Source organism: Castor canadensis, chromosome 11 (assembly GCF_047511655.1).
Source record: "Castor canadensis chromosome 11, mCasCan1.hap1v2, whole genome shotgun sequence".
NCBI classification, from domain to species: Eukaryota; Metazoa; Chordata; class Mammalia; order Rodentia; family Castoridae; genus Castor; species Castor canadensis.
Window position 1 is genome coordinate 125,430,721 of NC_133396.1, and position 21,505 is coordinate 125,452,225.

General features: G+C 38.7%; 1 protein-coding gene and 1 long non-coding RNA gene across 6 annotated transcripts in view; one reads left to right on the forward strand and one right to left on the reverse strand.

Annotated features, from left to right (window-relative positions):
- Positions 1–15,843, forward strand: part of LOC141413959 (uncharacterized) — a 63,250-nt gene extending 47,407 nt beyond the window's left edge. For both annotated transcript variants that reach the window (XR_012439018.1, XR_012439017.1), the window contains exon 4: positions 14,222–15,843. This is a non-coding gene — a long non-coding RNA (uncharacterized lncRNA). The remainder of the gene's footprint in view (positions 1–14,221) is intronic.
- Positions 15,844–15,929: 86 nt separating this feature from the next.
- LOC141413957 (apolipoprotein R-like) overlaps positions 15,930–21,505 on the reverse strand; it is a 42,503-nt gene continuing 36,927 nt past the window's right edge. For all 4 annotated transcript variants that reach the window (XR_012439016.1, XR_012439015.1, XR_012439014.1 and 1 more), the window contains 3 exons: positions 20,864–21,034; positions 19,734–19,909; positions 15,930–19,173 (listed from right to left, as the gene is read on the reverse strand). Coding sequence is in view for 1 of the 4 variants with exons in the window: in XM_074048447.1 (XP_073904548.1) it covers positions 19,018–19,173; positions 19,734–19,909; positions 20,864–21,034 (503 nt within the window). In the remaining 3 variants the exon portion in view is untranslated. The remainder of the gene's footprint in view (positions 19,174–19,733; positions 19,910–20,863; positions 21,035–21,505) is intronic.

The window sequence follows — 21,505 nt, forward strand, 5'->3', positions numbered from 1 at the left end:
TCCAGTACTATGTTGAATAGGAGTGGAGATAGTGGGCATCCTTGTCTGGTTCCTGATTTTAGAGGGAATGGTTTTAATTTTTCTCCGTTAAGTATAATGCTGGCTGTAGGTTTGTCACATATAGCTTTTATAATGTTGAGGAACTTTCCTTCTATTCCTAGTTTTCTTAGAGCTTTTATCATGAAATGATGTTGGATCTTATCAAAGGCTTTTTCTGCATCTATTGAGATGATCAAGTGGTTTTTGTCTTTGCTTCTGTTAATGTGGTTTATTACGTTTATTGATTTTCGTATGTTGAACCACCCCTGCATCCCTGGGATGAAGCCTACCTGGTCGTGGTGAATAATCTTTTTGATGTGTTGCTGAATTCGATTTGCCATTATTTTGTTGAGGATTTTTGCATCAATGTTCATTAAGGAGATTGGCCTATAGTTCTCCTTTTTGGAGGTGTCTTTGCCTGGTTTTGGGATAAGTGTAATACTGGCTTCATAAAATGTGTTTGGCAGTTTTCCTTCCCTTTCTATTTCATGGAACAGTTTAAGGAGGGTTGGTATCAGTTCTTCTTTAAAGGTCTGATAGAATTCAGCAGAGAATCCATCAGGTCCTGGACTTTTCTTTTTGGGGAGATTCTTGATTGCTGCTTCAATTTCATTTTGTGTTATAGGTCTATTCAGGTGATTAATTTCCTCTTGGTTCAGTTTTGGATGATCATATGTATCTAGAAATCTGTCCATTTCTTTTAGATTTTCAAATTTATTTGAATATAGGTTCTCAAAGTAGTCTCTGATGATTTCCTGGACTTCCATGGTGTTTGTTGTTATCTCCCCTTTTGTATTCCTAATTCTACTAATTTGGGTTTTTTCTCTCCTCATTTTAGTCAGGTTTGCCAGGGGTCTATCGATCTTGTTTATTTTTTCAAAGAACCAACTTTTTGTTTCATTAATTCTTTGTATGGTTTTTTTGGTTTCTATTTCATTGATTTCAGCTCTTATTTTTATTATTTCTCTCCTTCTATTTGTTTTGGGATTTGCTTGTTCTTGTTTTTCTAGGAGTTTGAGATGTATCATTAGGTCATTGATTTGGGATCTTTCAATCTTTTTAATATATGCACTCATGGCTATAAACTTTCCTCTCAAGACTGCCTTAGCTGTGTCCCATAGGTTCCGGTAGGTTGTGTTTTCATTTTCATTGCCTTCTAGGAACTTTTTAATTTCCTCTTTTATTGCATTGATGATCCATTGTTCATTAAGTAATGAGTTATTTAGTTTCCAGCTGTTTGCATGTTTTTTGTCTTTACTTTTGTTGTTGAGTTCTACTTTTACTGCATTGTGGTCAGATAGTATGCATGGTATTATTTCTATTTTCTTATATTTGCTGAGGCTTGCTTTGTGCCCTAGGATATGATCTATTTTGGAGAAGGTTCCATGGGCTGCTGAGAAGAATGTATATTGTGTAGAGGTTGGATGAAATGTTCTGTAGACATCTACTAGGTCCACTTGATCTATTGCATATTTTAGATCTTGGATTTCTTTATTGAGTTTTTGTTTGGATGACCTATCTATTGATGATAATGGAGTGTTAAAGTCTCCCACAACCACTGTGTTGGCGTTTATATATGCTTTTAGGTCTTTCAGGGTATGTTTGATGAAATTGGGTGCGTTGACATTGGGTGCATACAGATTGATGATTATTATTTCCTTTTGGTCTATTTCCCCTTTTATTAGTATGGAATGTCCTTCTTTATCTCATTTGATCAATGTAGGTTTGAAGTCTACTTTGTCAGAGATAAGTATTGCTACTCCTGCTTGTTTTCGGGGGCCATTGGCTTGGTAAATCTTCTTCCAGCCTTTCATCCTAAGCATATGCTTATTTCTGTCGGTGAGATGAGTCTCCTGTAAGCAACAAATTGTTGGATCTTCTTTTTTAATCCATTTTGTCAAACGGTGTCTTTTGATGGGTGAATTAAGTCCATTAACATTAAGCGTTAGTATTGATAGGTATGTGGTGATTCCTGCCATTTAGTTATCTTAGTTGTTTGAAGGTTTGATTGTGTGTACCTAACTTGATGTTACTCTCTACTGTCTTGCTTTTTCTTATCCTGTGGTTTGGTGCCGCCTGCCTTTTCATGGTTAAGTTGGGTGTCACTTTCTGTGTGCAGGATCCCTTGCAGAATCTTTTGTAATGGTGGCTTTGTGGTCACATATTGTTTTAGTTTCTGCTTATCATGGAAGACTTTTATTGCTCCATCTATTTTGAATGATAGCTTTGCTGGGTAGAGTATCCTGGGGTTGAAGTTATTTTCATTCAGTGCCCGGAAGGTCTCACCCCAAGCTCTTCTTGCTTTTAATGTTTCTGTTGAGAAGTCTGCTGTTATTTTGATGGGTTTACCTTTGTATGTTACTTGTTTTTTCTCTCTTACAGCCTTCAATATTCTTTCCTTAGTTTCTGAACTTGTTGTTTTAATGATGATACGTCATGGAGTAGTTCTATTTTGATCTGGTCTGTTTGGTGTCCTGGAGGCCTCTTGCATTTGTATGGGAATATCTTTCTCTAGATTTGGGAAATTTTCCGTTATTATTTTGTTGAATATATTACGCATTCCCTTCGCTTGCACCTCTTCTCCTTCTTCAATGCCCATGATTCTCAAGTTTGGTCTTTTGATGGAGTCAGTGAGTTCTTGCATTTTCTTTTCACAGGTCTTGAGTTGTTTAATTAATAGTTCTTCAGTTTTTCCTTTAATTACCATTTCATCTTCAAGTTCTGAGATTCTGTCTTCTGTTTGTTCTATTCTGCTGGATTGGCCTTCCGTTGTGTTTTGCAGTTCTGTTTCGTTCTTTTTTCTGAGGTTTTCCATATCCTGGCTGTTTTCTTCTTTATTGTTGTCTATTTTTGTCCTGAGTTCATTTATCCATTTATTCATTGTGTTCTCTCTTTCACTTTGGTGTTTATACAGTGCTTCTATGGTTTCCTTTATTTCTTCTTTTGCTTTTTCAAATTCTCTGTTTTTATTGTCTTGGAATTTCTTGAGTGTCTCCTGTACATTTTGGTTGACCCTATCCAGTATCATCTCTATAAAATTCTCATTGAGTACTTGTAGTATGTCTTCTTTTAAATTATTCTTGTGGGCTTCATTGGGTCCTTTGGCATAGTTTATCTTCATTTTGTTGGAGTCTGGATCCGAGTTTCTGTTCTCTTCATTCCCCTCTGGTTCCTGTACTAATTTTTTGCTGTGGGGAAACTGGTTTCCTTGTTTTTTCTGTCTTCCTGTCATTGTCCTTGGTGTTGTTACTGTCCCTGTACTGTGTGTAATTAAGTATTTTCTAGCTTGTAATAATAACAATGGTAATATTGAGAATGGAAGAGTGAGCTGAGATGGAAAGCAAGAAGTTAAAGAAAAGGGGAAAACAAATATACAGACAAGAGGGAGAAAGCAGAACAAGGTCTCAGACAAGAGAGTTTCAAAGGTATAAACAGGGAGTGTTAGTTTACTAATCGACAGTAAGCTGAACAGACAATAGAGAGACAAAGAGAGGATTGAAAATCAAAGATAAAAAAAATAAAAAATAAGTATATGAAAGTAATATCTATATATAAAAATGAATTAAAATAAAATGGAAAATAGAAAATTAAAAAAAAAAAACCAAAAAACTTCCAAGTTTATATGCAATGCAATTTCAGTCTTAATAATTTGGATGTCCGTCTCAATCTCCAGTCCTGGAGTTGGTGCCTCAGATGTTGTTCTGTAGTTGTCTCATCAAAGGGGATGCATAAAGTAGAACAAAACTACACTCACACACACACAGAAGGAAAAAAAAAAAAAAAGCCCCACCAAGTGTCCCCAGTTCAAATGCAATACAGTTTCAGTAAGTTTTTCGGCTTGCAGGTGTAATTCGGTTGTTCTCTCATCAAAGGTAGGGAGAAAAAGAAAAAAAAAAGCGTCTGGAGGCAGTTCTGAGAGTGGTATCTGCAACTGTGGCTTCCTGCCTGCTGCTCTCAGCCTGTAGCTGGCGGCGTTATTTATGCAGATCTCTGGGGTGAGCTAGCACTCACCTGGTCCCACAGGCTTTGTTTGCTCAGAGTTCTCCTGTGCGGGAGCCTCTGCCACAGGCTTTCCCCTTTCCAAGCACTGGGAAAGGTGCCACTGCCCCGCGTTGTCAGGCCTGCGTGTTTATTTACAGTTCATGTGGGAAGTGGGTCTTCCCTCCTCTCACAAGTGTCCCTGCTCCTGGTTGCTGGGCACGCGCCCCGCTCCCGCCAGAGCCTCTCCAGCCCGCCTGGCTTGTTTATTTACAGTCCCGGGAAGGATTCCCTTCCCCCAATCTTCAGCGCTCAGGGCGCCCCACCCTCTTTCCAGTGTGTCTTAACTGTTCTTATTGCTTATTACTCAGTTTCTCTTTTTTTCCCGGGTGGAGGTCAGTCTGTCCATGGGGCTATGCTGCTCTGGCCCAGGCTTGTCTGTGGGGCTACCGCGGTACCACGAAGCTCACCTGGTCCGCGTCTTCCCAAGCCGTATGGGCGCCGGCCACTGGCGGCCCCGGGGGCCCTCCTGGTTTCTCCGTTTAACGTGAGGTGGAGATTCTCTGCGCCGGCTGGAGATGTGGAGGGGTCAAAGTTATGCCTCTTCTCAGTGATTATGCCTGCAAAGTGTGTCTCCAGTGTCTCTCCAAGATTTCACTATAGGAGGCTCGTTTTCTGCTTCCTACCTCTAGCCGCCATCTTGGAATCTTCCAATGTTTAGCTTTTTAAGTAGCCTCCAAATTTTTTTCCAGAGTGGTTGTACTAGTCTACATTCCCACCAACAGTGTAAGAGGGTTCCTTTTTCCCCCGCATCCTCGCCAACACCTGTTGTTCGTGGTGTTGCTGATGATGGCTATTCTAACAGGGGAGAGGTGGAATCTTAGGTTTTAATTTGCATTTCCTTTATTGCTAGAGATGGTGAGCATTTTTTCATGTGTTTTTTGGCCATTAGAATTTCTTCTTTTGAGAAAGTTTTTGTTTAGTTCACTTGCCCATTTCTTTATTGGTTCATTATTTTTGGGAGAATTTAGTTTTTTAAGTTCCCTATATATTCTGGTTATCAGTCCTTTGTCTGATGTATAACTGGCAAATATTTTCTCCCACTCTGTGGTGTTCTCTTTAGTTTAGAGACCATTTCTTTTGATGAACAGAAGCTTTTTAGTTTTATGAGGTCCCATTTAGCTATGCTATTTCTTAGTCGCTGTGCGGCTGGGGTTCCATTGAGAAAGTTCTTACCTATACCTACTAACTCCAGAGTATTTCCTACTCTTTCCTGTATCAACTTTAGAGTTTGTGGTCTGATATTAAGATCCTTGATCCATTTTGAGTTAATCTTGGTATAGGGTGATATACATGGATCTAGTTTCAGTTTTTTGCAGACTGCTAACCCGTTTTCCCAGCAGTTTTTGTTGAAGAGGCTGCTTTTCCTCCATCCTATATTTTTAGCTCTTTTGTCAAAGATAAGTTGCTCATAGTTGTGTGGCTTCATAGCTGGGTCCTCTGTTCTGTTCCACTGGTCTTCATGTCTGTTTTTGTGCCAGTACCATGCTGTTTTTATCATTATTGCTTTGTAATATAGTTTGAAGTCAGGTATTGTGACACCTCCTGCATTGTTCTTTTGACTGAGTATTGCCTTGGCTATTCGTGGCCTCTTGTGTTTCCATATAAACTTCACGGTAGATTTTTCAATCTCTTTAATGAATGTCATTGGACTTTTGATGGGAATTGCATTAAACATGTAGATTACTTTTTGGGAGTATCGACATTTTTACTATGTTGATTCTACCAATCCATGAGCATGGGAGATCTCTCCACTTTCTATAGTCTTCCTCAATCTCTTTCTTCAAAAGTGTATAGTTTTCCTTGTAGAGGTCTTTCACATCCTTTGTTAGGTTTACACCTAGGTATTTGATTTTTTTTTGAGGCTATTGTAAATGGAATTGTTTTCATACATTCTTTTTCCGTTTGCTCATTGTTAGTGTATAGAAATGCTAATGATTTTTCTATGTTGATTTTATATCCTGCTTCCTTGCTGTAGCTATGACAATGTCTAGAAGCTTCTGAGTAGAGTTTTTTGGGTCTTTAAGGTATAGGATCATGTCGTCTGCAAATAAGGATATTTTGACAGTTTCTTTACCTATTTGTATTCCTTTTATTCCTTCTTCTTGCCTAATTGCTCTGGCCAGGAATTCCAGTACTATGTTGAATAGGAGTGGAGATAGTGGGCATCCTTGTCTGGTTCCTGATTTTAGAGGGAATGGTTTTAGTTTTTCTCCGTTAAGTATAATGATGGCTGTAGGTCTGTCACATATAGCTTTTATAATGTTGAGGAACTTTCCTTCTATTCCTAGTTTTCTTAGAGCTTTTATCATGAAATGGTGTTGGAGCTTATCAAAGGCTTTTTCTGCATCTATTGAGATGATCAAGTGGTTTTTGTCTTTGCTTCTGTTAATGTGGTTTATTACGTTTATTGATTTTCATATGTTGAACCACCCCTGCATCCCTGGGATGAAGACTACTTGGTCATGGTGAATAATCTTTTTGATATGTTGTTGAATTCAGTTTGCCATTATTTTGTTGAGGATTTTTGCATCAATGTTCATTAAGAAGATTGGCCTATAGTTCTCCTTTTTGGAGGTCTTTAAAGGTCTGATAGAATTCAGCAGAGAATCCATCAGGTCCTGGACTTTTCTTTTTCTGGAAATTCTTGATTGCTGCTTCAAATTCATTTTGTGTTATAGATCTATTCAGGTCATTAATTTCCTCTTGGTTCAGTTTTGGATGATCATATATATCTAGAAATCTGTCCATTTCTTTAAGATTTTCAAATATATTTGAATATAGGTTCTTGAAGTAGTCTCTGACGATTTCCTGGACTTCCATGGTGTTTGTTGTTATCTCCCCTTTTGCATTCCTGATTCTACTAATTTGGGTTTTTTCTCTCCTCATTTTAGTCAGGTTTGCCAGGGGTCTATTGATCTTGTTTATTTTTTCAAAGAACCAACTTTTTGTTTCATTAATTCTTTGTATGGTTTTTTTGGTTTCTATTTCGTTGATTTCAGCTCTTATTTTTATTATTTCTCTCCTTCTATTTGTTTTGGGATTTGCTTGTTCTTGTTTTTCTAGGAGTTTGAGATGTATCATTAGGTCAATGATTTGGGATCTTTCAGTCTTTTTAATATATGCACTCATGGCTATAACCTTTCCTCTCAGGACTGCCTTAGCTTTGTCCTATAGGTTCCGGTAGGTTGTGTTTTCATTTTCATTGACTTCTAGGAACTTTTTAATTTCCTCTTTTATTTCATCAATGACCCATTGTTCATTAAGTAATGAGTTATTTAGTTTCCAGCTATTTGCATGTTTTTTGTCTTTACTTTTGTTGTTGAGTTCTACTTTTACTGCATTGTGATCAGATAGTATGCACGGTATTATTTCTATTTTCTTATATTTGCAGAGGCTTGCTTTGTGCCTGAGGATATGATCTATTTTGGAGAGGGTTCCATGGGCTGCTGAGAAGAATGTATATTGTGTAGAAGTTGGATGAAATGTTCTGTAGATATCAAGTAGGTCCATTTGATCTATTGTATATTTTAGATCTTGGATTTCTTTATTGATTTTTTGTTTGGATGACCTATCTATTGATGATAATGGGGTGTTAAAGTCTCCCACGACCACTGTGTTGGCGTTAATATATGCTTTTAGGTCTTTCAGGGTATGTTTGATGAAATTGGGTGCGTTGACATTGGGCGCATTCAGGTTGATGATTATTATTTCCTTTTGGTCTATTTCCCCTTTTATTAGTATGAATGTCCTTCTTTATCTTGTTTGATCAATGTAGGTTTGAAGTCTACTTTGTCAGAGATAAGTATTCTACTCCTGCCTATCAGAGCTGTTTTTAATGATTCTTCTCTACAATGTTTCTTTCCAGATGGTGATTGAGAAGCTAATAAAAAAAATGGTGCCAGGTACCACAACAGTAATAGAACTTTACTGATTTCTGGGGTTTTGGTTTTTACTTTTTCTTTTTTGGATTGCGTTGATGTTTCTATAATTTTTCTCGGATGACTTCAGAACCTGGAAAGGCTGTTGCTGCTATTGGTGCATAACATACTGCTATTAGTGGTCTTTCATATAGACACAAATATGTATTCATAAGTATACATAATTTGAATTTTTTAAAACATTAACTGTGCTATCAACTTTGTAAAAGAAAAGTATCCCGGTTTACCATGTTGCATTGACATTGTACAGAAATTAATAGCCATATTAGTCTTCAAAGGTCAAACTTAATTTTTTTCCATTTGTACAGGGGTAATGCATTGTATCAATTTGTAAGGTCTTATCTATGTTGGTTTGATTACAGAAAATAATTGAGTATTGCCTGAATTTGAAAAAAAGGGGGAGAGGGAAGAATAGTAATTTTCAGAGTTAAAGAGGGAGGTGATGGAGAGAAGTAGGTCAAAGGGCATGAATTTGCAATCATGAGGCTGAAAAACAGATTCAATATGTAGGATGAGGACTATAATTAATGTTCTATTTTTTTCCTGAAAATGTACAAACAGAGTACATTTTAAGCCCTTACTACATATATACACACAAAAGTAACCATGAAAGGTAATGGATATGTTATGTGCTTGACTGTAGTAATCATTCGCTATGTATATGTTCACCAGAATATTATGGTGTTCATCTTGAATATATACAGTGAATGTAAGTGAAAAACAAGGAATCTTGATATGAATTTTGAGCCACAGTCAGAGAGGCTATGCAAATGACAAGGTGGTCTCTTGAGGTAGAATGACCTTTTCCTGGAAAAACTTGAAGGTGTAAGTTAAAAGTGTACCTTTTAGAAGAGGGTACCTCTAGGGATGCACCAGATATAACATTTTGGGTATATAAATTACATATAATGTATATGTATATGCGTGCATACATATACGTTTATGTATTTCCCTAATGGCTAAGTATGAAAGTGTATTTATTCAAAGCAGAGTCCAAAGCTTGCTATCAGTATCATGGAATGCATTTGGAAACTGCAGGAAAAAAACATTAGACATTTTACCATAAACAGTTTAATAATTACTACAAATATAAAAACTTAATAGTCAAATTGTTAAAGTTCGATATTCTCACACAGGAGCAAGAATTATTAGTACTGGTTCCTCTCCTGCTTGTTGGGGACACTGTGGAGGTCTAGCTTTCAGCTGAGGGCAAGGGAAGAGCAAGATATTTGAGGACTACTTCACTTTTCCTTAAAAATTTCTTCTTTCTTTCATACATCTAATATTTTGTTATTCTCAGATTGATGACAATTTATCATGAATGTTATATATGATTTGGAAGATTTTCTTCTTTGTCAAATTTTGAGGTGACTATTGACATTCTCCTTCATCTGCTTTGATTGAGTCCCTGCTGAACCTGTTTTTTAAATTATGTTATTTAATTTAGTGGCCCAAATGAGATAAAATAATGACTCAGTGAAACTATTAATTTAACACATGTATTATACATGCATTATATTTAACACATAGAGCATCAGTTTATCAAATGATTATAGAAAAATTACCACTTTGGGACAATCTAATCTATTATTCTGTGTTATGCAATTTTTTAATTTTATTATTTCTTGGCTGAAATATTGTGGTTTCCCTAGTATTATCTACCTGGCTCAATATTTATATTACCTGTCATACTGTTTCCTTACTTATCTAAATGTTGAGAAAGGTTTTTGTTTTGCACACAATCAGTAGCTTTAATAGTCATCATTAATCACAGTTATACATACAGGAAATATTTGTGATAATATGTGCAGCATATTTGTTCTTCAATTAACTGATAGAATCCTAATAGAAAGGACATAAGGAGACTCTGGACTCTGAGTTACATCTAGAATACCTACCTGAATTGAGAAGAGAATGTTCACTAGTGACTGTGACTCTGACATTCTTCTTATAAATTACTAATATTATTAGTCTGATTGGATGTGATATTCAGGGATGCCAGAAATTACAGTGCAGGAGGCATTTAGCTATTTGACCTTACATGTGACAAAGCTGAAGAGCAAACTGTGGTCAATTACTGATGCTCCTAGTGCACCCCTGGTGTCTCTACCCATCAGCTGATATTATAGAGTGAGAGAGAAGTTGCCTTATTATGAAGCCTAGTGTCCTGGCTTTTTTGGGACATCTGTGCAGAGCTGGTGCATGGCTGGGTACACAGGTGTCATGTGGTGGTAAGTTGAAGGGTTTCAGTCAAGGCATATTGCCAGAGACCCACTGGGGTCTCAACATCTTAGAAGTGCACCCTAATTGCTTAGATTAACCCTGGATATTTTTGGAGTAGTAAAATTCCCAGCTTACCAAAATTCTCTTCACTTTTATAGAAATAATGAATGGTGGCATTAACCAAACTCCCCAGGCTAAACTTGCCTCCAAATAGTGCTCACAAGCATCTGTATTTGGGCAGTTGGATAATAGGTTTCATCTGGATGATTACTTTTTTCTTCCACTTTCCAAGTAAAGCAGGGGATTGGAACTACCATCTCTTCCAGTCATCCAGTAACCCCTAAAAGACAGAGATTGCATAGTAAGCCTTGCAATTTCTCTAGATTTCCCTCTTGTGCAAATTCTGCAGTTAGGAATAGGGGCAGCCCTGGGGGGTAGACAATAAGGAGAGTTGGGAGACTGTGCGAAGCAGGGCCTGCATGAGAGAGAAAATATCTCCAACAGAACTTCTGCTAATTAGACCTCAAGGGCTACACTACCTTCTACGGGGGTAGGCTTGATCCTCCCTAGGTACCATATTTTCCAGGGGCAGTGAAGAGACAGTGGCCCAAAACTAGATAGAGTAAAGGGCACAATAAAAGAAACAGATTTAGAGCCTTCCTCTCTGAGGGGGACCTAAAGCAGTGATCAATCAGTGATGGAATTTTAGGTCCTAGGAGGGAGGAGCTAAGGCAGGGAGTCCTGGTCTCCAGAGGGTCAGGGTCTCATTATTAGATGGCATGAGGGATCTGAATGGCAATAAGTAGCAGTCTGCCCAGGGACTCAGGAAGAACTGAATGACTCTTTGCCAAGCACAAGCTCCTGCCCTGTCATCACACTCTTCTTGCCCCTACTCCCTCAGCCTGGAGGTGACCCAGGAAATGACCCCAGTCAGGGACTGGACCTTTCAGTTCCTTGAGCTCCACACCTCCAGTGACATTCTCCTCATTGAGCACCAGTTCCACTGGTTTCCCTAGTTTGTCATTGCCCAGAACTGTTCCATGAAGAGTATAAAATTCAGATACCTGACTCTGACCGCACACTTCTGTCTTTCCAGTTTGGCCACCAAGCTCTATTTGTTAGGTTTTTTCCTTCTCTCCCCAGCTGAGTCAGTGGAGGATCATTTCAACTTTTTTTTTTTTTTTTGTGGCAGTACTGGGGTTTGAACTTAAGGCCTTACACTTGCTAGGCAGGTGCTGTGTCTCTTGAGCCACTCCACCAGCCCTTTTTTTATGTTGAATATTTTTGAGATAGGGTCTTGTGACTTATTTGCCTGGGCTGGCTTCAAAACTTGATCCTCCTGATCTCCGCCTCCTGAGTAGCTAGGATTGCAAGTATGAGCCACATGTACTCTGCTCCATTTTAACCTTTTATTGATATCCTAAATGTATCTGTTCCTCTGATCCCTTCCTCAGGTCAATATGACAAAATCTCAACCCTGGATGGATCTGCTGTTGAATGCCAACAGAGTTCTGGGGTAGGGGGAAGCAAAACATTAAGCAGAAAGGTCCCACTCTATATGTATGGCTGCAGACCTTACCTGAGTCCTCAACTTTGATGCTCTGGAAATTCTAACTCTTTAATAAGGTTGCTCTTACACTTCCTAAACATTTTCAAGGCTTCTCTGCCTTTCTTTAAATGCAGATTTCACTGCTTCTTTCCTCTCTTTTGGGGGTGCCCATACCTCATATCTCTAAGTAAACAGGCACTGACATAAATGACCCTGATAGACAGCCAAAGAGCCCAGCACCATGGTTTTCTTTCCCTCTGTACAAAATGGAGATGTCCATCATCCTACCAGAGGTCATTTTTCTCCCACTGAGCTCTAAATCTCATGCCTTATATCCTTATCAAGAAAACCTTACACTGTTCTTTCTCCAGTCTCCTCTCCCCACTTCCTCTTGTCTACTGTAGCCACGTGGCCCCTTAGCCTGATGTCCTGTCCAACTACTGCTTTCGAGGTCTTTCTCTATCCTTTCTTTAGTAGCCCATTATAATTTTTGTCAGTCTTTAAAATTATTTTATGGTACTCTTTTTCTATTATCATTATAAAGAAATAAAATTATTATTTTTAAATTATATATAATCTATATGTTGTACATAGAAGTACCACCTAAGAGTGGGAAGTGTCAAATTAATTTTTTCTCTTTCTAACCATCTTCCAAACACATAACCCAGAGATAATCACTAGAAGGGTATGTGTACGTATGTATAAACTATACTGATGCAAAAAATTTCTCATGCAAATGGAGCCATGTATTACATGCTCTTCTATCACATGCTCTTTTCATTTTATGCATTTTAGATACCTTTGTACATCACTACATCCACATATACCTTGTTTTATTTGTTTTTTTTTCCCCTTTGGGTAGGACCAGGGTTTGAACTCAGGGCTTCATGCTTGCAAAGGAAGCACTCACAAAGCAGGTGCTCTGCTGTTTGAGCCACACCTCCAGTCCGTTTAGCTCTGGTTATTTTTGGAGATGGGGATCTCTCAAACTATTTGCCTAGGCCAGCCTCAAACTGCAATCCTCCTGATCTCAGCCTCCCAAGTTGGTAGGATTAAAGGTGTGAGCCACAGGTGCCTGGCAACCTCATTCTTTTTAACACCTGCATTTCATTTTAGTGGCTTTTAAAATATTCACTGCTCTAACCTTGGGTCCTAGGACAGTACCTGACACATAGTATGCATGCTGTAAACATTCAGTTAATGAATAAATCCCACCATTTGTAAAAGCATATTATACTTAAACCAGTCGGGGCTAATCAATAATCATAACAGTAACCTTCAACTTATTGCTATTGTAGATAAACTTGCATCCTTGGTCCTGACATCCTCCTGACTCTATCTGCATGTGTTCTTGCATCTGTGTTTTCTACAATAGGCTTCTCTTCCTGTGTGAACCAGTTGAGAAACTACCCTTGATTGATAGTCACAAGAAACCCAAAAGATGAGCGTATATGACTGTATAGGTTTTGCTGGAAATTTCTGTAGCCCCAGTGTGGTTTACTAATGACTGATTCTCCTAGGCACATAATAGAATTGTTCTTCCCTCTTCCCATTAAAGTTCTCTAACATGATTTGCATTTGCCAGTAAATTAAAAGGTCATTGGATCCCTTGGGTCCTGCTGCCTTGCTTGACCTGACATGGTTGGGGGAGACCCTCACTCTCACTCTGGAGCTCCTGCCACTCACATCCCAGCGAGAAGCTCTTTCATCTGAGGATCTGTGGTAGCATTAGAACGAGCTCCGGTCATGATTCCTTTCATTCCTCACTCACATTCTCAGTCAGGGTCTACCCCATAGTCTAACTCCTACCTCCTGGAAAGATTGCAGTGAGTGAGTACTGTACCTCACACTTTTCCTTCAATGTCTCTGTCATGTTTCTTAAATACACTCTACCACAAGGGCCATACTTAACTGTCACCTCAATGAAACAACAAAAGGTAAATTATTTCATGTGTCAAAGCCTAGATCAATTCTTTGTGAGCTGAATCTGTCCATACATTGAGTCCTATAAGATGCCTGGGGTTGGATAATGTGGATAACACAAACAGTCCTTTCTGTACCTTAGCTTAACAAACTGTAAGCACATTAAAAGAGTGCTCTGACTGGCTTCACTTCAAAATAATACCCAAATTTAGTAGCCTAAAACAACTATTTATTTAAACAAAGATCCTCTGGGCCATCTTTCTGGTACAGAACTCACTCGTGTGCATGTGGTCAGTTAGTGAGTTGTCTGGGGACAGGCTAGTCCAATGGTTTCACTCACTTTGCTGAGAGTTGACTGGCAATTAGTTGGGGAAAAGCAGGGGATGTGTCTTGTTCCCTTGCAGGTTAGACTACGCTTATTCATGGAGTGGTGGATGCAGGGCAAGTCCCAATATGCAAAGTGCCTTGCATGTCTCTGTTTGCATATTTACTGTCTTCTCATTATCAGGGCGAATCTTCAGGCAGCCTGAACTCAAGGAAAGATGAAACACTCAGTCAAGAAGAAAGGAATTATTCAGGATATGGAGACAAGGACAGGAAGCATCTGTGGCCATTTTTTTAATCTCTGTTTCAAGGGCATGATCTCCAGCCCAGGCTTTGGGATTCGTCTGAGTGACCTTTGATCAGAGGTGGAGAATCTCTTCAGTCTTCCTGTCTCACTCCCACCAGGATCTTTCAGAGGTCTGAGTTACTCCTGTATCATCTGTAGCTCCCCAAATCTGCACTGGTGCCTATAGCACTGAACAGCCATCTGCTTTGAGATAGAAGTTTGTCACCTTTGTATGCTGTTGTAGGAACAAGTCGGGAACTCAAGATTTAAAATTCTGGTAACTCATCATTACTACAAGCACCTTAAAAAGCTGGAAGAATTAGAGCTTTGAATTATTTTAATCTTCATTATTTCTTTACCTTAAGTACTGACATTCCTGTAATAGTGCAGCTCCTCCTCTAAACACTCTCCTCCTTTAATCCTGACATTGAATTCTCTGCACTTTTCTTTGATGGCTCCCAGATTCTAAGGAATGCTTTTGAAATTTGAAATCTTTTATTTTTCCATATAAATTTAAGATTGATTTTTCTATTTTTGCAAAGAATGACATTGGGATTTTGATAGGCATTGCATTGAACCTGTATGTTGCTTTAGGTATTATAGCCATTATTATGGTATTAAAATCCTGTCAATCCATGAACATGGGAGGTCTTTCCATCTTCTGGTCTTCTTCATTTTCTTTCTTTGGGATTTTATATTTTCATTGTAGAGGTCTTTCACCTCCTTGATTAAGTTTATAACTAGGTATTTAATTTTTTTAGACTATTTTGAATGGGATTTTTGTCCTGATTTCCTTCTCAGCTTGTTCATTATTGATACAAAGAAAAGCTACTGATTTTTTTGTACATCAATTTTATATCCTGCTATGTTGCCGAAATCTATAACCAACATCATACTAAATGGGGAAAAACTGAAACAATTTCCTCTAAAGTCAGGAACGAGACAAAGGCATACAGTCTCCCCACTCTTATTCAATATGGTACTGGAATTCCTAGCCAGAGCAATAAGGCAAAAGAAAGAAATAAACAGATTCGAGTAAGAAAGGAAGAAGTTAAATGATCCCTACTTGCAGATGATATATTTTACACTTAAAAGACCCCAAAGATTCCACCAAAAAATTCCTAGATCTGATAAACACTTTTTGGCAACATAGCTGTATATTTAAAAAAAAACATAAAAATCAGTAGCTTTTCTTTGTATCAAAAGCTTTCCTGAGCAAAAAGAGCTCAAAAAGAGTTGGAGGTATCATGATATCAGACTTCAAATTATACTACAGAGCCAGAGTAACAAAAACAGACACAAAGACCAATAGCCATCTGATCTTTGACAAAAGAGTCAAAGACATACATTGGAGGAAGGTTAGCCTTTTGAACAAATGGTGTTGGGAAAACTGGCTATTTGCATGCAGGATACTGAAACTAGACCTCCATCTCTCACCCTGTACAAAAATCAACTCTAAACAGATCAGATTTTAATGTACGTTGAAACTGGTACAGGAAAAATAGGGAAAACTCTGGAAGGTATAAGCATAGATAATTATTTTCTAAATAAGACTCCCAATTGCCCAGGAAATAAGAGAAAAAAAATCAACAATGGGACTATTGCATCAAATTAAAAAGTTTATGCACATCAAAAGAAACAGTTACCAGAATCAAGAAACAACCCACAGAATGGGAGGAAATCTTCACCACCTGTTCAACAGATATTGGCTCCATATCCAGAATATTCAAAGAGCTCAAAAAACTGAACACCCAAAGAACAAATAACCTAACTAATAAATGGGGAAATGAATAGACAGTTCACAGAAGAAGAAATGCAAATGGCTAATAAGTACATAAAGCAATGTTCAACATAGTTAGCCATAAAGGAAATGCAGATCAAAACTACTTTGAGGTTCCATCTCACCCCAGTCAGATTGGCTTTCATCAAGAACACAAGCCACAACAAATGCTAGTGAAGATGTGGGGAGAAGGAACCCTCATACACTATTGGTAGGACTGTAAACTAGTGCAACCTCTATGGAAATCAGTATGAAGGTTCCTCAAAAAACTAAATATGAACCTACCTTTTGATACTGCCATGCCACTCTTGGGCATATATCCCAAGGAGTATAAATCAATATACAAGAGAGATACCTGCATTCCCATTTTTTTACTGCAGCTTTCTTCACAACAGCCAAACTGGAATTAGCCAACAAACAATGAATAGATAAATAAAATATGAATTATATATAGATTTATAACGGGGGTACTACTCAGCCACAAAGAAAATGAAATTATGTCACTTGCAGGAAAATGGATATAATTGGAAATCACCATACTGAGTGAGATAAGCCAAGCTAGAAAGCCAAATGTCACATGTTCTCGCTCATTTGTGGAACCTTGACCTAAAATGGTGATGATGGTAACAACAAGGCATGAATGCATATGGTAACTGTCCGGGGCATCAGTAGGAGGGGAGGGGTGAAGGAAAGAATGCTGGGAGGTGAAGTACACTGCATATATACACATAAGGATAGAATGATGAAACCCACCAAACACTGTTTGAAAGAGGGGGAGGATGAAGAGGGGAATGGGAGTATAATGTAAGAGGTGAACTTGTTCAAGGTATGCTGTATGCATGCATAAATTATCTTGAAGAAATGCTTTTGTATTAATGTATGATAAATCTAAAATAAACATTTTAAAAAGTCAGTGCATAGTAATGAAGGGGTCAGTTCATCAGGAAAATATACAGCCAGGCGCCAGTGACTACGCCTGGGATCCTAGCTACTCAGGAGGCAGAGATCAGGAGGATCGCAGTTTGAAGCTAGCACAGGGTAAATAGTTCTGGAGATCTATCTCGAAAAAACCCTTCACAAAAATAGGGCTGATGGAGTGGCTCAAAGTGAAGGTCCTGAGTTCAAGCCCCAGCACCACACACACATTCTAAACATTCATGCCCCTGATAAAAGAATGTTGAAATACACAAAGAAAAAGTAACTGAAAACTGTAAGGAGAAATAAAAAAGTCCACATTTATAATTGGAGATTTTAATAACCCTTTCTCAATAACTGATAGAATGAACAGACAAAATCAGCGAGGACAGACAGACGGGAACAATACTAGCAGTCAACTTGGCCTAATTATTGTTTAGGCCATGCCATGGATCAGCAGCATAACACACGATCTTTTCAAGTGCACATGGATCATTTAGCAAAATAGAACATGTTCTGGGCCAGAGGCAAGTATGAATAAAGAACATATACAAAACATATGGTCTCTGTTCACAGTAGAATTAAGTTAGACATCCATAGCAAAAAGATATCCGGAAAATTCCCCAAATATTTAGAAACTGGGTGATGTACTTCTAAATAACCCATGGAACAAAGAAGATATCAGAAGAAAAGTTAAAGGTATAACATTTTAAGTGAAATTGAAGATATGGCATATTAAATGAAATAGAAGGTATAACATATTAAAATTTGTGGAATGCCATATTACAGTTTCTCAGAGAGATATTTATGCCATTAAATCCTTACATTAGAAAAAGAAGAGAGTTCACATCAGTGACCTCAGTTTCCACCTTAAGAAGCTGGAAACAGAAGATCCAGTTACATTCAATATAAGCAGAAGTGAAACAGACTGAAGTGTAAATCAATGATAAAGAGGAAAAAAAATCGAGCAAATCAGTGAAACCATGAGCTAGTTCTTTGAGAAGATCAGTAGAACTGATAAACCTATAGACAGACTTATCAGGGAAGAAAAAAGAGAGAAGACATAAATTAATATCAGGAATGAGAAGGGTGACATCACTACAAAGTCTACAGATATTAAAAGGTTGGGTACAAATCAAAGTGGTAAAAAATTTGTAAGGTAAATAGTGCTGTGAGTATGGAGAGAAAAGAACTCACCTGCACAGGGATGGAAATCGATACCACAACTCCTTTCTGTAGGACATATCCAAGAGAAAGCCTCAAGCATTCTCAAGTATTGCAAAGTGACAAGTACAAGGATATTCATTACTGAGTCATTTGTGGTAGAGAGAAACTGGAGGCGAGCTAGGTGCTCATTGCAAGGGGAATGGATAAACAAAACTGGAGAGAGATCTTATGGAAGATTATGTAGCACTTGGGAGCAAGGAATGCAATGAAGATACACAAAACTACAACCCAGGTGCATATTTAGGGGCATTTGCAACACATCAGAGCAGGCTCCTGAGGGTCAGAGACAGAAAGGAGAGGGGTGTCTACACTGATCACAGACAATAATCCCTTGCAAACTAAAAATATGATACATTTTCCTACCTGACATTCCACGAAGAGAGAGAATCACATGAACTCTCTCACATAATTCATTGCCCCACATAACCTCTGAGCTGTAATTAAAAGGAAAACCTCAACTAAGCATACGAAGTGAATTTGTTCAGAGCACACATATTATATGACAGATTTCCAGATAAAAAGCAGTTTTATAGGCAGTTATTTAATTTAGCTAGCTCATCAAATTCACCAATGTAAAAACTCAAGCAGAGAGATAATGATGTAAGTTACTGATAATTCAACTTTCCAGGATCACCAAGTCTATTAGGAAATTTTACCCAGGTAATTTAGTGCAGTAAATGATGCTTAAATGGAGTTAGCGGGTTTTCTCTCTAGAACTGTATAGAAAAGAAAATCTTTTCTCCATTTTTTGGGGAAAAAAAGTGTCATGTATTTAAATGATTTTCCTCTTGTCTCTGTCTTGCTTCAGTTTTTCAATCTGCAAGGACAGTTTATGCAACTCCAGGGCCACTTTGGAATCCCTGGGACTTGGAAGACACTGTAGGAGGTTTTTGCCAGCCAGGACTATGTCACAATCTTCAGGGACTTCCTGAAAAAAAAAAAAACAAAATGGTGATTTTAGAAAGTTTTCTCTTCTTTAAAGGGTTGTGCTCTTTCAGGAACCCTTACGACAGAAGGAAAGTTGGAAGGTGAGGAATGATGCCAGGATGGATGGGTAGGAACCCTCAGAAAAATACTTTGAACCCTAGGAAAATGTTCCTGTAAGAAATGACTCCGTATCTTTTCTCAGATAATAACCAGTTTCAGAGAGGGAGGTAAAGCTCAGAGGAATCCCAAAAAACTTCCAAAATAACAATGGCACGTCAATTCCGGAGATCAACCAGAAATGGAGCAAAAGCAGATCAGAAATTAGAGAAAATACTGAGCTCTAGGACCAGGGATTCTGATGGGCTGTCCTGTGAAACAAATGCAATAACCTTCTGCCACCACAGATGCATCACAATGCTTCAAGGTGGAAAGAGTCAGTTCCGATAAACACGGTGTACATGAACCCTAACTACTGAGACTACACTGCTCCTGTTTAATAAAATATCTCACTTGAATTTGTTTTAACTTGTCATATGACATAAAAGTCATTGTATTATTCACCATTTCACACTTGGGCACAGCTGGGCTCCAAGATTTGTTCTCTGAGCAAGAGATATTCTGCGATCCAACCATCCTATAGCCAGGGTTACACTGGATGGTGATGGTTTCAGGGTTGACATAGTGATTTGTCTCCACAGACAGCTTCCCATTTGGTATCTTGGGCTTTAGGCACAGAGCTGTAATCAAAACACATTTCATGTTATCATAGAGAAAACACATTTTGACACTGATAACTGATAAAGGAAGAGAAATACTGATAAAGTCTGTGTTTTCTTTCTGCACCACGGCGGCCATGACACCACTACCACCCCTGCCAGTAGTCTATTTACTGAGCACTTGCTATTTATCAACCTATGTGCCAAGCACATCACATGCATTTTTTCATGTAAGCCTTAGCTCCCCTGTGAGGGAGGTACTGGGGGTAGACCCATGGCAGGGATGAGGAAACTGAGGCATGGAAAAGCTAAATGCCTTGCCCAAAATCACAGAGTATTTTTTTTTTTTGATGGGTTTGGGGTTTGAACTCAGAGCTTTATACTTGCAAAGCAGGTACTCTACCACTTAAGCCACACCTCCAGTCCATTTTTGCTTTGGTTATTTTGGAGATGGGGTCTTAAATATTTCTCCAGGTTGGTCTCAAACCACAATCATCCTGATCTCAGTTTCCCTAGTAGCTAGGATCATAGGGGTGAGCCACCAGCACCTGACGTTACAAAGCACTTTAAAGTGGCAGAGCCAGAGTGTGAACCCAGAGTGTCTTATTCCAGATTCTGAACTCTTAAGTTCTGTAGAACAGAACTTCTCTTCATGCCTCAGTCTTCTGGGAAAATAAGAGCAGTGATGGGGACTTATCCTCTGTAACCTTAGGAGCATTTTGCTTACTCTGTCATAACACCCAGGTGACCACAGGGAGGTCAAGTCTCTCATGACAAGCTCTGGACTGCATCAGAAGCCGAGGATGCTGCTTCTTGGATATTTGGAATTAAACCATGACCAATCCCCCTGGGCTCAAGCATAGATTGATAGCAACTCTTCTCTGGTTTGGAAGACTCTTGGTCTCTGAGTCATTTCTAAGTCACTCTGCAGTAGTTTACCTGTTCCTCAGTGTTCTGCAGGGAAGCTGGGATTACCTTTACATTGAGGAGGTGGAGATAACCATTGTGAGGACCTGCAGGAGACTGTGGCTGGTCCAACCAGAGCATAGCCTTCCATGCATTCATACTTCACCACAGTGGTGAATGACAGGAATCCACTAATGTCTGTGGCGTGCCCGTGTGCAATCTTTGGATAGTAAATACAGCCTTGGAAAGTAGGAAGGGAAGGAGGGGTAGAAAGAGAGAAAGGTTAGACTGCTCTCCATCACTATAACAAATACCTGAGACAACTAAGTTATAAAAAGATACAGCTCATTTTGGCTCACAGCTTCAGAGGTTCCAGTTCACAATCAGGTGGTCTCATTGATTTTGGGCCTGTGGCAAGGCAGCACATCATGTCCAGAGTGTGTGGTGCAGCAAAACCACTCACCTTGTGGCCAGGAAGTAAAAGGGAGTCAGGAGGGGAGATCCCACAATCCTCTTCAAGGGCATTCCTCAATGCTTGGGAAACCTCCCACTCTAGGCCTACCTCTTAAATATACTATCACCTTCCAGTAGCACCACCCTGGGAACCAAGCCTTTAATTAATGGACCTATGGGGTACACAATAATCCCCATTTTACAAGTGAGCCTACAGATGCACAGAGAGATGGAGCAGCCTACCCAAGGCTACAGAGG